The sequence below is a fragment of the Malus domestica genome, chromosome 13 (assembly GCF_042453785.1).
Source record: "Malus domestica chromosome 13, GDT2T_hap1".
Lineage (NCBI taxonomy): Eukaryota > Viridiplantae > Streptophyta > Magnoliopsida > Rosales > Rosaceae > Malus > Malus domestica.
Window position 1 is genome coordinate 28,819,019 of NC_091673.1, and position 14,208 is coordinate 28,833,226.

Genomic DNA, 14,208 nt, shown 5'->3' on the forward strand with positions numbered 1-14,208 from the left:
AGTAGAATAAAACTGTCTATGAAACTTTTCAAAATTCAAATCATGCTACATCCAATAATCCAAACCATGATTATACAGATATATAATACACGCACATGACACACATATTATTTCCTTTCTTTTTATCATTTTACATCAGTGTTTTGCAACTCTCAAGTCCACTCATAACAAAATCAACACCACAATGAATGGCAAGTACAAGAAAAGTTGGAAAAAATAAACGGAAATGAATCACACAAATCCGTTAAATGGCTTCCTTCCAACTCCTGCAGGCATCGAAACCGTGGAATCTATGCTCGAATTTCCTAGAGATTGCAAAGACTGGTTCTTGTCTAAATTCCTTTCAGAGCTGGAATCCTTGTTATTAGAGAAAAAAGATGCTTCGTTCCACTTGAAAGACCCAATGCCTTGTGCCAAAGGGAAGGAAAGCCTTCTCTTGGACTCACTACTTGGTGTCCCCACAGATCTCTCCCTAGGATTGCTACTAGCTCGTGCCTTCGCTTTGGCTGACGCCGTTGGAGCCATGTAGTTTGGAACTGAAAATGGGGGGCAGCTTGTGAGGCTGTCATCATCCTTCAGTGGAAAACCAAAAGGGGATTCAGCTCCACCACCAGGTGTTCTTGCGTACTTCGATATCCCAAACCTGTTTGCTTGTGGAGTCCTACTCGTATTAATCAAAGGCGGGGTTCGTGCTGGTTTTATTGTTGTGAGATTAATGGTTGACCTTGACGATTTTGGTGTGTCAAGATTGTTATCAAATGGAAAAGGATGTGGCTTTTGATTGCTTGACTGGGGCACGGGGCTTGGCTTTCGCTCTGAATCTAGTCTTGAAGGAGTAAACTGAAAAGTTTTCAACGCGTTGGTTCCTGCAGGAGGGTCTACCGGAGGGAGCTGACGTTCCAACCAGTTCCACCACCACCGAAATTGTCCAGACAGGATATCAGCTATAGGTGTTTGACCTGATTTTGGAGTAGCTTTCCACAGCTGTTTTTGGTACACAAAAATACAAAACATCGTCAAGAAATATGATAACTATCAATTGCATTGAGTACTGCATCAAGGAAAACAATTAACCCCTTAAGCCACTATGTTCTTTTGTTCTTTCGTTTTTTTGTTCTTTTACAAAACGATATTCTAAGCTACTCTAATCTACAGGAAAGGGAATCGAATTCGAGGTCAATGGTGGCAAGAAGCATCGTCAAGAAATAAAATAAGTATTGATTGCATTAAAGACTGCATCAAGGAAAACAATTAACCCCTTAAGCCACTATGTTATTTTGTTTTTTCGTTGTTCTTTTACAAAACGATATGCTAAGCTGCTCTAATATATGGGAAAGGGAATCGAATTCCAGGTCAATGGAGGCAGGCACACTACTTTGTGCAACTGACCTGACCCATAAAACACCTTCAAGCTTAAGATATTATTAGTGGGTTAAACCTTGGCCACTAGGGAAGTGATGATGATATAGTTAATGGTGGGTGCACCTTACCACTGTTATGTAACCCATGCATTGAAAAGAAAACTAGTAATACAATTATGTAAGGAGCCATTCCTCCTTCAATAACGATGCAATATCATTTTACTCTACAAATGTCATATAATTAGAGCCGTTCATCCCTTAAAAATTCATTTAATTAGAAGATGTTCGGTCATCCTTATGAATTCAACAAATTAGTAGTCCATCATGATGATATTACTTGTTACCATAGCCATCAAACTGTTCGGCACGCATGAATGATTTTTCTAGAGATAATCTTTAGTTACTGATAAAAAGAACAAATGGTTATGATTAGGACGTTTGTACGGTGAAATGGTCACTCATCATTGAAGAAGATATATTGTCCAATAAACAATACTCTCTATTGGCAATTCATGTACAAACAATTCAACAAAATAATCAAATACTCTTAAAATTTGCATATACAAATGTTAAAGTTCAAACAATGTTTTCCAATATTGTCACAGCATTACTGAATTACTATCTATGCCATTGTTAATAGTGCGTCGTAGGAGTTTTATAGGGTATGAAACTATAACATAAAAGAGAAGATTGTTCTTTTTTGCTATCTGAACAGAAAAGTGAATGCAGGTGGAATAAGGCTCGAAAGCCAACTGAAGCTCAGTTGGGTTACTAGTGCAGAAAGAATACCTGGTTGGAGTATGCGTAAGCCATTGCTCCTTCTCTTTTCATGACTGCCTCAACCTTTTTCTGCAACCTTGCCTCTACTTCCTCCTTAGTTAGCAAGCTATCATCCCATTCCTCGTTATTGGCCGTCTCAGACTAGAGCACAATCATTGAAATTGTTAGCACTACTTTGTTTTATACATATATTATGCTTAACCAAATTACAGACATTGTAGCGGAGTTTTTATATGTTTACAGTTTACTTATCATTTTTTTAGCAGAAAAAGTAATCTTCTTTTTCACGTTAGTTTGTCGTAATTGTGTGGGTCTACATGCGCAAGGTCCACGTTTGCCCCAAGTTTTTTACCATATTAACCTACAAATGAAGAAGTGTTAGTGTGTGGATGTGCGAGTGTAACGTTAGTGATTAACCTTATATAAGTTTTAGGGGCCCCTAGCGTATCTATCAGCTTAAACGTTTGGAACCAACTGAAACAGATAGGAATAGAATAAAAAGCCGATGAATGGAGACTTACTTGCTGGCTCAAGTTCCATTTAGTGAAGGTGCTTTCCATTTCTCTGTCATTCTTGTATTGAACTTGATGTCTTGCTTGGTTTTCTAACATCTGAATCCTACGTGACTGAGTTTGAGACTGAACCCGTACCAAGAGTTGCATGTATTTCATGGCATTCATCGTCTGACGCTTCACGTTCTGGCCTCTTACTACTCCTTGAAGCCTCACTAGACCTTTTAGAGCTCTAAAGCTTCTTCTTGCCTGTATAAAAAGTAGACAAAGTTCATTACAGGGTCAGAGGAAGTTCATAACCTGTAGTTATCAAAACCTAGACTTGATCCAGATCCAGATGTAATCATATCAAGTGATTGCCCGAGAAAACTCCGCATGGTACCAAAACCTTCCCGAGAAGGATGCAGCATGATCTGGGACAGAATGTACCTTATAAATAAATCTTCAACGTGTAAAGTAGAAAAAAACAAATTCTTCTCTGGTTGCTAGTCAGAGCCTTTGCACACCATTTACTTTTGAACTGCTGCTGTGCTTCTAAAAACTAATTATGCACATAAAATTTGCGACTTTATGATATACAGCCAGGACACAAAACACAAGATTCTAGATATCACGTTATATTATTCTGACGGCTACATTTTGGGAAAATTGGTTAATCTAGTACCTTTTACCTAAAACGTTCTCCAAACTTGATGTCCGATTATGAGTTATTTATTTTGACAGGGCGGACCTATGCATTGTCTTATGCGACCACAGGAAGAACAGAACCACTAGAAAGCGTTCAATTAGATGAACTGAATACAGGAATTAGGTTTTCCTATATTGAACTCTACCCTGTTATAGTCCAGTTCTCACATTACACGTTACAACCCCCCACCCTTGAGTACTAACGGGTGAAAAGTATAAGCTTACCGTATAACCTCTATAGGCTGCCTGAATTTTAGTAGCTGAGGCATGGTGGTTCCTTATAGTTGGTTCATGTCTGTAGCTAATCTCCTTATGTTGATGAATGATGCTAGGAGATGGATCTCTTGGAGGAGGAGCTCTTGGAGGAGGCACTCTTGGGGAAGGAGCTCTTGGGGAAGGAGCCCGTGGAGAAGGAGCCCTTGGTGAGGCAAGCCTCGGAGAAGAAACTCTAGGAGGCACAAAAGGCGGGGTCCTTGGTTGCTCATCAGGTGTAGGAGGCCTAAAAGTTTCTCTTTGTTGCTCCCTTTCAAAATCCCCAAAAATTTTCTCAATGCTGCTTGGTTCTCTGAACAGCGGAATGAACGAATTGGTCTCTCCATGCTTTAGTTTCCCAAGCCCCTTATACTTTTCATTTGTGTTTTTCTTCTCTGAACACTGAAATATGATTAACAATGAGATTTAGTTTGAGTTAGCGAATATTTTGCATGTTTTTTTACCTCTGCGCTCAAAAACCAGAAAAAAACTGCATGCACTTGAGAAGTAGAAATAAAATGTATACCACTCTAATTGAGTTGAACGTTCTTTTGTTGCAGACATAGAATAAACTGAACTGAACATACTAACTGTAGTATGAATTTATGATTGTATTATCGCTAACTGATCGGATCATATTTATATATATTTTTACTTCAAATTCACTCGTCTTTTCTTAGTTAGTTCCTTATATTTTTGAGCTATTTACGTTATTTTTGTGTTTATAGGATTTGTTATGCAAAGAAAATAAAAATGGCTAAATGATTTTTATTTATCAAAAACGTGGCAGTGTGGTAGGTGGAGCTGGATGAGTGGATACCATCTAGAAGAATAAGTGCAGCTGGTAGGTGAGGGGAAAAGAAGAAATAAAAAAAAGAAAGGGTGAGGCATTAGCCTCGGAAGTGAAAAGAATAAGAAGCATAAAAGCTTCTGGGAAAGGGGGGAGAAGGGAGCTGCCCTTTGGGGCAGCTCGCACAGACGCAGGAAGGAGGCGCGGACAGAACAGAAAAGAAAAGAAAAGCTGCCTTTGCAGCTGAGCAGCGCAGGAAAGCACAGCGAGACTGTGCGGTAAAATAACGCTGCCTTTGGCAGCCTTGAAAAACAAAAACCGAAGAGGACAGAAAAGTAGAGTGGCGCAGAAAATAAGAGGGAGCACCGAGAGGTGAGCAGCGAGAGGTGACGTGGGGCAGAGGAGAAGAGCTGCCATTTGGCAGCTTGAGCATGGAGGCAAGTCAGAAAACAGAGAAGTCAGACAGACAGAAGCAGCAAGCACTCTCCTCTCTCTCGGTTAAATCTTTCCCACTTATATTTTACTTTTGGTTTATTTGTGTTTTAATAATGTGTAACTAATTTTATTTTGGCTAGAGGTTAATTCAAAGCTATGAATATATTTATAATATGAATTGATTACCTTCAGTTGTGATTTCTGAGTTGTGATTTAATTTGCTTAACTGCTTGATTTATAACTTATTTTTGTATGTCGATTAAGGATGCATACTTAATTTACATGCATGAATTTGATGCTAGAATATAAGTGAATTTCACCTAATCGTTATGAACTTATATTCACAAGTAGTGAAGGTTGCTAGTCACAATCACGTTAAGTAAATTCTTGGCATAAGTTTCATGCAATTCATAGTAACAAGTGCCTCGTCAATGCTTATGATTTTCATAGAACTTAATGATTCTTGCTTGTATCTCTATTATGCAATTCATGTAGGGAACTTGTGGGAAATGTTTTGGGTTGTCGTATGCAATCATCCAATCCATTAACTTAAGGAAAATCTGAGAATTAATCTATGCAATTCATGGTTAATTTGGGGCATTGAAAATTCATAACTTATTGAAAGAACAACTGAAAATCAATTTAGGTTGCATATATGTCATGTGTGGAGAAGAACCCTCTAGCTAGTCCGTCATCTATCATTTTACCTTAATTTTATGTTTTTGTCAATTCTGTAATTTAATTAAGTTTAATTTACTTTTCATCAAAACCAAACACCCATCCATTATTAAATTATATTATTTAGTTAGTTTTCTTTATTGTTAGTCTTTTAATTTAATTTCCGTCCATTTCAGTTCCTAGTGTTTAATTTAATTGTTTTCATTATTTTGAGTCATTTTAAGTGTGTTTCGAGTTATTAGAGTTTTTAGCCTAGTTTTGTGTCCTTGAGTCTTGTTTAATATTTTTAAATTAATTTAGAGTAGATTAGCAATCCCTCCTAATCCCCGGCCTAGAACGATACCCTACTTACATCTATACTACAATTGTCAAAAAGAGGGTTTAATTTGTGTGTCAAGTAATTCACGCATCACTAACCAAGCGAAACAATCATATTGTACATACTAAGAAACCAGCTATACAGTTGTCGCTAGTACAAATACTACAAGAACATTCATTACAGCCAGCAGCTGACTCGTGTCTGAGACATCTGGAGAATTGACTTATATACAAGTTAGAAAATTTGTAAAATGTAGCCCGTATAGATCCACAATTACCAAAAGGTCAACCTTTGGATTGTCTACTTATTTGAGACATTCAAACAAGTTGTGATATAAATCCAGAAAAATCCACTGGGAAAGGAAATAGGCCATATTCTCTTACATTGGCTGCCTTGTCCTTGGAATGCAGCGCGAAAACCCTCCTTATGGCGGAAAACCAACTCCTTTTATTTCCCATGCTCCTAGCATTAGCGTTCCTGCCTGAAAGGAATATGAAAGAGCCTTTGAGAAAGTTATATTTTGCAATAGTTTATGGATTCATTCAAAACTCCAACTCGGTGCTTCTACGCTGCTCTACTATATATTTGAGTACATAATCTACTATGTAATTAAGTAGAATTGTGAATTAATTGTATAGTTGAACACAAGTACAAACACCCTTGAAAGAGAAATTAAGGACATCATCATCGTTCCTTCTTTAATTTCCTTAATAATAAATTAAGAAAAAACAGACAAACCAAACAACAAACAATCTTCTCACTCCTACAACCATGAAATCAAGAGGGAGGGAGGGAGGGAGGGAGGGATCCCAAGAAGAAAGAATTCACAGAAGAATCACATAACAAGTCAGAACTCAGAACAATTCTCGGCCAGTAATACTCTTTTCTTTTTTAATTTCATTTTCTTATAATTAAATTAAATTAATTAAAACTCAGAACCATTTATATGCATCTCCTCCTCCAAGACATAAAACATATTAAATAAACCCAAAAGTTATTAAAATAAAGATAATTAGATGGAGCGACAGATAGAGTAAGATGATGATTCGAGTAAGGAATCTGTACGTTATATATCCTCATCTCCTCCTCCTCCAAGATGACTAACCAAGCTTCCAAAGACAGCACTCGGCCGAATCCCTTTAAAAAGCAGCTGCTGCTGCTACAACTAAAAGGACAGACAGAGGGAGAGAGAGAGAGAGAGGAAGCAGCAAGAAGAGAGAAGTCTCTCAGCCTCCCTCTCCTTTGTTTCTTTTCCACATCAAAAGGCTTTTCTCTGTTTTTATTTATTTTTACATATAATAGTACTAAAATGAATGTTTTGGTGGTTGTTTATGGAATTATTATTCTCTTTCTCTGTACAACTTTGAATCTGGTTCTTGCTGGTATGAATGAATGAATTTTACTTTTCTTCTTTCCCATCTTTTGCCTTTTGCGGGATGTATAAGCCTTTTCTTTCCTTTTTTTTTGTGTGTCTGTGTGTCATTGTGCGTCTGATGGCCATGATGATGAAGAGAGAGAAAGAGAGAGAGAGAGGTTGGCCACTTTCTCACTCAATATGGCTAACTTCAACTAACTTTACTTGAATGGGAAAACTATTAGAGCATCTTCATTCTTTTTTCTTTTTTTTCTTCTTTTGGGTCGAAATAAGATTTCATTAGAGACGGAGGAAACTTCAGGGAAAACAAAGGAAAACAGGCTTTAGGCTTAAAGAGCACAAGTGATCGAGACTTCAAGCGTAGCTTTGGTCGCCGTACTCAAATGAAAACCCAAAGCCCGAGCAGCTTCCTAGTGAGGACAGTGAAGACCATCGATGGACAAAATATGAACGAGAACGGATGGGGGTCTGGGAACCCAGACGTTCGGACACATCCCCTCTTTTACAATGCAATGCAACCCAGTTAGCTATAGAGTTCGCTTGGCCGGTGATCGAACTCCAATTAAGAAACTGGAAACGATGGCGGATATTACAAATTTGGATTATAATGGGAAAAATAGTCAAAGTAGCCTGTTTTGTTCCTTCGTTGATATTTTGAATTAGTTGTGAAAGGTTATTTTCGATGGTAGTTTCCATAGCAAGGAGAGCAGTACGCACCTCAGCTTCAAGGGAGTAATAGCAGTTCCCCTTCCACCCTGATCCACCAGGAGCCAGCTAGATGTATCCCTAATAACCACCCCGAGCCCCATGTGCCGATATGATTTAGTCCAGGAGCCATCACAGTTAACTTTGACAAAATTGGATGGAGGGGGAGACCACATGGCAGGAGGACGAGATCCCGGGGGGGGGAGGGAGGCGGAAAGTGGGCAGTAGAGGCACCGATGAACTAGTCAGAGGCCACGGATGCCAGCCTCAAAGTTCTATAGGGGGAAGGTACCAAGTTGTAAAAACTACAATGACCGATTTTCCAAATTTCTCAGTAGATAAAGAGAGCCAAAGTTAATACCCTATTCAAAGCAGCACCGTTTCCGTCGATGACCTTAGAAACAGCAAGCAACAGCTTGACGATCAATGCGATAGTTTAATCTGGAGCAAAGCAGACCGCATAGGTCCAGGGACATAAAAAAGGATGCGTCCAGCTAATTCTGGGAATTGCATGCACATGGGGTAGAGGGGATTGGCACGGAGAGAGAAATGGAATGGGGCCTCCATAGTTGGAAGACAATTATTAACAATTCGCCAGAAGAAAAACTTGATATTAAGGAGAGTGTTCATGCCCCATATTTGCTTCCAGATCGCAGGTTCAATGATTCTAGAACGATGGGCATTTCCAATAGGAAATTTTATTTGATCCCATATAACCTCTTTCTACACCTAACTTACTCTCAACATCCATATTGTTTTTTATTAAGCTATCAATATCTCTTTAAACCCAAATTCACTCTCTAAACTACCCTTATAAACTCAATTCAATACGTAAATTTATCTTTACACCTATTGAAAACATTAAAACCCAAAATCAGTATTCATGAATGTTTTACAACTTCTAAACTTGAAATATGAAATGAATAGTTTATTGGAAGTATCACTAGTAGAAAAAACACTTTGCGCAACAAAAACTTGCGCGACGCAGCCAAATTCATCGCGCAAAGTATGTTTGCGCGACGTTAAACACAAAACGTCGCGCAAACGGTCTTTGCGCAACGGAGACCGACGTCACACAAAAGTGTTTTGCGAGACGTAAGTTCACTTACGTCACGCAAAATTGTTTTGCGCAACGGAGACCGACGTCGCGCAACTTGTCGTCGCGCAAAGGCCGTTTGCGCGACGTTTTGTGTGTCCCGCAAGATTTTGGCGCCAAATATAGATAGCTTTACCACTTTTTTCGTTGACTTTGTGCAACGCAAGGTCACATACGTCACGCAAAACAGCTTTGCATGACGCATGTTCACTTACGTCACGCAAAACGGTTTTGCGCGACGCAACATACGTCACGCAAAACAGCATTGCATGACGTAGGTGAACATGCATCACGCAAAGCTGTTTTGTGTGACGTATGTGGCGTCACGCAAAGTCAACGACCTTTTCTTACTTCACTTAATCAGTTTGGGAGGTAGAAACTGCAAACTAGTTGCAGCAGCTACCTCCCTCCCCCATCTCTCTTCAAAACATTCTCCAATTCTCTCCCTTCCTCAATCTTTTTCTATCCGGTAAGTGATTTGATTTTGTATATGTAACTTTGAATTGAGAATTCAAACTAAAACTACTAAATTTGTTTTGTACAGGATTTTTGTATACAATTATCATTGAAGAACGAATTTGAAGGTATTTTCTTCATGTTGCATATGGGATTTTTGTATATGTACCTTTGCCTACTTGCTATGCCCTTTTTTGGTAATGGTTTGAGTTTTGTGAGATTCAATTTTGAAGTAATCTTTATTAATTTTACCTATTAGGTACCTTTGCCTGCTTGCTATGCCCTTTAGTAATCTTTATTAATTTTGCATATGGGTTAACTTATATATTTACATAGAAGAAATTGTAAGAAATGTTGGTTTCCCCTTCAAATTTCCTTAATTTGTGCTATACGGTTGAATTGAGGGTAAATCCAATGCACTGCAGGTAATTAAGAATTATATAGAAAACCTACAAAAGCCATGAACTTCAAAGCTAATCTTATCATCACTATTAAGTTCTCAATGCTAAGACAACATGTTTTAGTTCAATAATGAGGGGCTTGATTTTTGTGAGCATATGCCATACTTATTTAGATAAACAATGGCTACAATTCTCCTATTAAATCCTTGTAGAAAGTTAATATCGTCTTCCAATTTTAATACAAGTAAGTAATTCAGGATTCATTTTTAGTCTCAATCCTTTGTAAACTTGAAGACAACCAAATCATCTTTCAATAAGATTTTTTAAAACCAATATCTAGCCAAAATACGTGTACACTTGTGTTCATATTCTAACAATACTTTTATCTCACCAACAAAATTACTCGAGTGTAACTAACTAGAATATGTATATTCTATGATAATTAGTATAAACAAATAAAAACTAAGGCCATCAACATTATAGTTTAGAAGTATTAATATTTTGTATCTATTTTATTTAGTTTCACTAGTTATTGTGATTTAATTTATTTGTATGCACATATTTTTGTACATCACGTACAACATTGTTTTGTGTTGTACGAAGTTAATACTACTTAACTTCGTACACTTTTTTCAAGAAAAGCTTAGTTTCCCGTTTGAGAATTAGTTGGATTTCGTGCATGGATGCAAAAGCATGACTGCGGTCCAATTAATTCTTGAATTGTCCCATTTTTTGGACAGTTTGGGAATTCATAGTTATGTGTTGTAGTTTGCGGTTCACGGATTAGGTTTCTATAGTGGAAATTTTGGTAACATTTCCTGATGTTCTTCGAGTACACGGTGGATATTATGTATCTACGGCGTGCACTTGAAGAACTATAAGGAGATGCTGTCGAAATTTGCCCGCGTCGAAATTTCATCCATTGGAATCGTAAATTACGGCACATAACTGTGCATTCCTGAATGGGATAAGGCCCTTACCGGAGGAATAAGGTGACAAGACAATAGTTGAAGTTGTTGTAATTCTTGTTCTTTTATTGGGATTGGAGACAAAATGGACAGACAGTGGATACAGAATCATAATAGATGTGATGTTGAGTACTTGATGGAATAGATGAGTTCATTGAATTCGCAACTAGACACAACCTAGGTTCAACTCATATCCGATGTCCGTGTAGGAGGTGTAACAACTCAATGAGGGAGACATTCGAAAATGTTCGATTTCATTTAGTAAGAAATGGGATGATGGAGACCTGTACTACTTGGTATCATCATGGAGAACGATTAGACCAACTTTCGTCTTCATATATGACACGAATGGAGACTGTTGAATCTAATGTGGATCCTAATGAACAAGTTATGGATATTCTAAATGACGTTTATCCATACGTCTCAACCAACACCAATGAGGAAGGGGGAGATGACAGTCGTCCAACCATGGACAGTGAGGCATTCAAAAACTATGAAAAACTATTGAAAAATGCCAAGCAAGAATTATATCCGGGTTGCGAGAACTTTTCAGTGCTCACGGCAATTGTGGAGTTGATGCATGGCAAGATCAAGTTTCATTTGTCAAACAAGTGTTTTGATTACTTTTTGGGAGTTATCAAGAGGATGCTTCCAAAGGACAATTATTTACCTAAAGATCATAAAAGTGCCCAAAAAGTGTTGAAGGGTCTCGAATTGGGGTATGAAAAAATTCACGCATGTGTAAATAATTGTATATTGTTCTATAAGGAGAACATACAGTTGGATAAATGCCCTGTATGCATTGAGTTGAGGTTTAAAATGACATCGCAGAATAGAAAGACCAAGATTCCACAAAAAATAATGCGTTATCTTCCATTAAAGCCTAGGTTGCAGCGATTGTACATGTCGATGCATACGACAACCGATATGAGATGGCATAAAGAAAGACGGGTAAATGACGATGTGATGAGGCATCCTGCAGACGGAGAGGCATGGAAAGAATTCGATCGGATGTACCCTGATTTTGCAGCTGACCCGCGAAACATAAGATTGGGACTTGCCACCGACGGATTTAATCCGTTCGGGGTTCTAAACCAAACCCACAGCATTTGGCCGGTCGTTGTGTTTCCTTATAATCTGCCACCTTGGAAGTGCATGAAAAAAGAATACATGATGTTGACTGTATTAATTACCGAAGATCCAAGAAAGTCCATTGATGTTTATTTGCGACCATTGGTTGATGAGCTAAAAGATTTATGGGAAAACGGTGTTCGTACATACGATAAGTCTACTGGGCATATGTTCACCATGCGAGTAGCAGTGATGTGGACAGTAAACGATTTTCTTGCGTATGCAATGGTTTCTGGGTGGATGACTAAAGGTTATTTAGCATGTCCAATATGCAAGGAGAACGTAACATCGTCTTGGCATGCGAGAAAAGTTTGTTATCTTGGTCATCGTAGATGGCTCCCTTGGGACAACGAGTGGCGTCACAACGATAAAGGTTTCCACGGCACAAAAGAGACTCAACCAAGACCAAGAGAATGGTCCAGAGATGAGATTTTGGATCAGTTAAACCGTTTGGAATTTGGTCATTTTGGCAAAGGGGTCAGTAAGCCCAGACCAACTACACATCTGAATTGGATGCACAAGAGTATGTTATTTGAGCTCCCGTACTGGTCAAAGTTAAAATTGAGACACAATCTCGATGTTATGCATATTAAGAAAAATGTGTTTGATACTTTGGTCGGGACAATTCTAGACATTGAAGGAAAAATGAAGGACACGATCGAAGCTCGCCTCGATTTGGAACAAATGGGCATTAGATCATCCTTGTGGATGAAGAAAGTTGGTGGTACATTGAAGAAAGGCCATCCTTTTTTTACAGTTAAGCCGAATGGGAAGAAAGAGTTTTTCAACTTTATTTCTTCTGTAAAGTTTCCAGATGGGTATGCTTCTAATATCTCGCATTGCGTGAACGTAAGTGGGTGTAAATTTTCAAACATGAAAAGTCATGACTGTCATGTGATACTCCAACGCCTTCTATCAGTTGGTATTCGACACTTATTGCCTTTTGATGTGGTGAAACCAATAGTGTTGTTGTCGAGATTTTTTTCACAGTTAACTGCAAGGTGTTTGCGGAAGTCGGATGTTAAACAATTGTAGGACGACATTGTGAACGTCTTATGCAAGTTCGAACAGATATTTCCTCCAGCTTTCTTTACAAGTATGATTCACGTGATGATTCACTTGTCAGATGAGGCATTGCTTGCCGGACCAATCAATTGTCGATGGATGTATCCAATAGAAAGGTACTTAATTAAGCATATATATATATATATATATATATATATATATATGAATCTATTATATATATATATATATAACAGATGCATGATCAACGAACGCTTTGAATAATTTGTATCATACCTTTTATTTGTCCAGATATCTTGGTGAGTTGAAAAAGTCTGTCCGAAATAAGGCAAAGCCCGAAGGATCACTTGTGGAAGCATGGGTCGCATATGAGTCACTTACTTTTTGTGTAATGTATCTTCAAGATGTTGAGACAGCTTTCAATCGCCCTCAACGCAATAATGACAGTGGTGTCAGAAAAGAAAAACTGTATGTTTTTGCCCAAATTGCGCGACCATTCGGCGATCCTGTAAAAGGCGAATCCTTTACTAAAAAGGACATGGAGGTAGCGCATTGGTTCATACTCAACAATTGTGATGAGGCTTTGCCATACCTTGAACAACATGAACAGTTGATGAAGCGGGAACATCCTTCACATTTATATGCCAAGAAGCACTGTGAATTGTTTCCTTCGTGGTTTCACAAACATGTAAGTTGTATGTGTTTTGAATTGAGCATTTTTTCCAAATTGTTCATGGCCGTCTTTAAATTTGGTTGCACTAACATGTTAACTTTTTGTATATGTTATATTAGATGAACAAATTGAAGGAATTGAATTCACCATCTTACGATGAAGAATTATATAACTTGGCGAGAGGACCGCTTCACGTTGAATGGTTCTCAGGTTGTCATGTCAACGGGATCAAGTTCTTGGGGGCAACACGTGATGACAAGTTGTGTACTCAAAATAGTGGTGTCCATGTCCCGAGTGCTGGCGATAGTGAAGACATTGATTTTTATGGCAAACTAACTAGTGTAATACAATTGCTTTACAAAGACAGATGTCAAGTGATACTGTTTAAGTGTCTTTGGTTTGATACAAACCCACATAACTGAACGAGTGTTAAGCGAGACCATGGTTTACTATCAGTAAACACTACCAAATGTTGGTACGATGAAGACCCATACATTTTGGAAACTATGGCGAAACAAATATTCTATCTAGACGACCCTAAAGCCGGCAATGGTTGGAAAGTTGTT

The 14,208-nt window shown here is 38.2% G+C and overlaps 2 protein-coding genes across 2 annotated transcripts; one reads left to right on the forward strand and one right to left on the reverse strand.

Moving 5' to 3' along the window:
* Positions 1-83: 83 nt before the first annotated feature.
* LOC103431044 (protein IQ-DOMAIN 13-like) lies at positions 84-6,272 on the reverse strand. Its single transcript, XM_029091832.2, has 5 exons — positions 6,198-6,272; positions 3,566-3,994; positions 2,663-2,902; positions 2,151-2,282; positions 84-984 (listed from the first exon to the last, which is right to left on the reverse strand). The coding sequence occupies exons 1-5, from the start codon at positions 6,270-6,272 to the stop codon at positions 232-234; spliced, it is 1,629 nt and encodes a 542-aa protein (XP_028947665.1). The 3' UTR covers positions 84-231.
* A 4,891-nt stretch (positions 6,273-11,163) lies between these two features.
* On the forward strand, positions 11,164-14,064 carry LOC103415040 (uncharacterized). The gene is made up of 4 exons (XM_070811412.1): positions 11,164-12,795; positions 12,982-13,127; positions 13,261-13,657; positions 13,762-14,064. Exons 1-4 carry the CDS (start codon positions 11,164-11,166, stop codon positions 14,062-14,064), a joined length of 2,478 nt encoding a protein of 825 aa, XP_070667513.1.
* The last annotated feature ends 144 nt before the right edge of the window (positions 14,065-14,208 follow it).

What these genes read in the sequence shown, in the direction of transcription:
- LOC103415040 (XM_070811412.1), top strand. Translation starts at nt 11,164, where the DNA reads ATGGAGACTGTTGAATCTAATGTGGATCCTAATGAACAAGTTATGGAT. An exon ending in ATATCTCGCATTGCGTGAAC is followed by an intron (nt 12,796 to 12,981) that starts GTAAGTGGGTGT and finishes AAACAATTGTAG; the next exon opens with GACGACATTGTGAACGTCTT. An exon ending in CTTCGTGGTTTCACAAACAT is followed by an intron (nt 13,658 to 13,761) that starts GTAAGTTGTATG and finishes ATGTTATATTAG; the next exon opens with ATGAACAAATTGAAGGAATT.
- LOC103431044 (XM_029091832.2), bottom strand. Translation starts at nt 6,272, where the DNA reads ATGGGAAATAAAAGGAGTTGGTTTTCCGCCATAAGGAGGGTTTTCGCG. An exon ending in CCAAGGACAAGGCAGCCAAT is followed by an intron (nt 3,995 to 6,197) that starts GTAAGAGAATAT and finishes ATCATATTTCAG; the next exon opens with TGTTCAGAGAAGAAAAACAC. An exon ending in CTTACGCATACTCCAACCAG is followed by an intron (nt 985 to 2,150) that starts GTATTCTTTCTG and finishes TACCAAAAACAG; the next exon opens with CTGTGGAAAGCTACTCCAAA.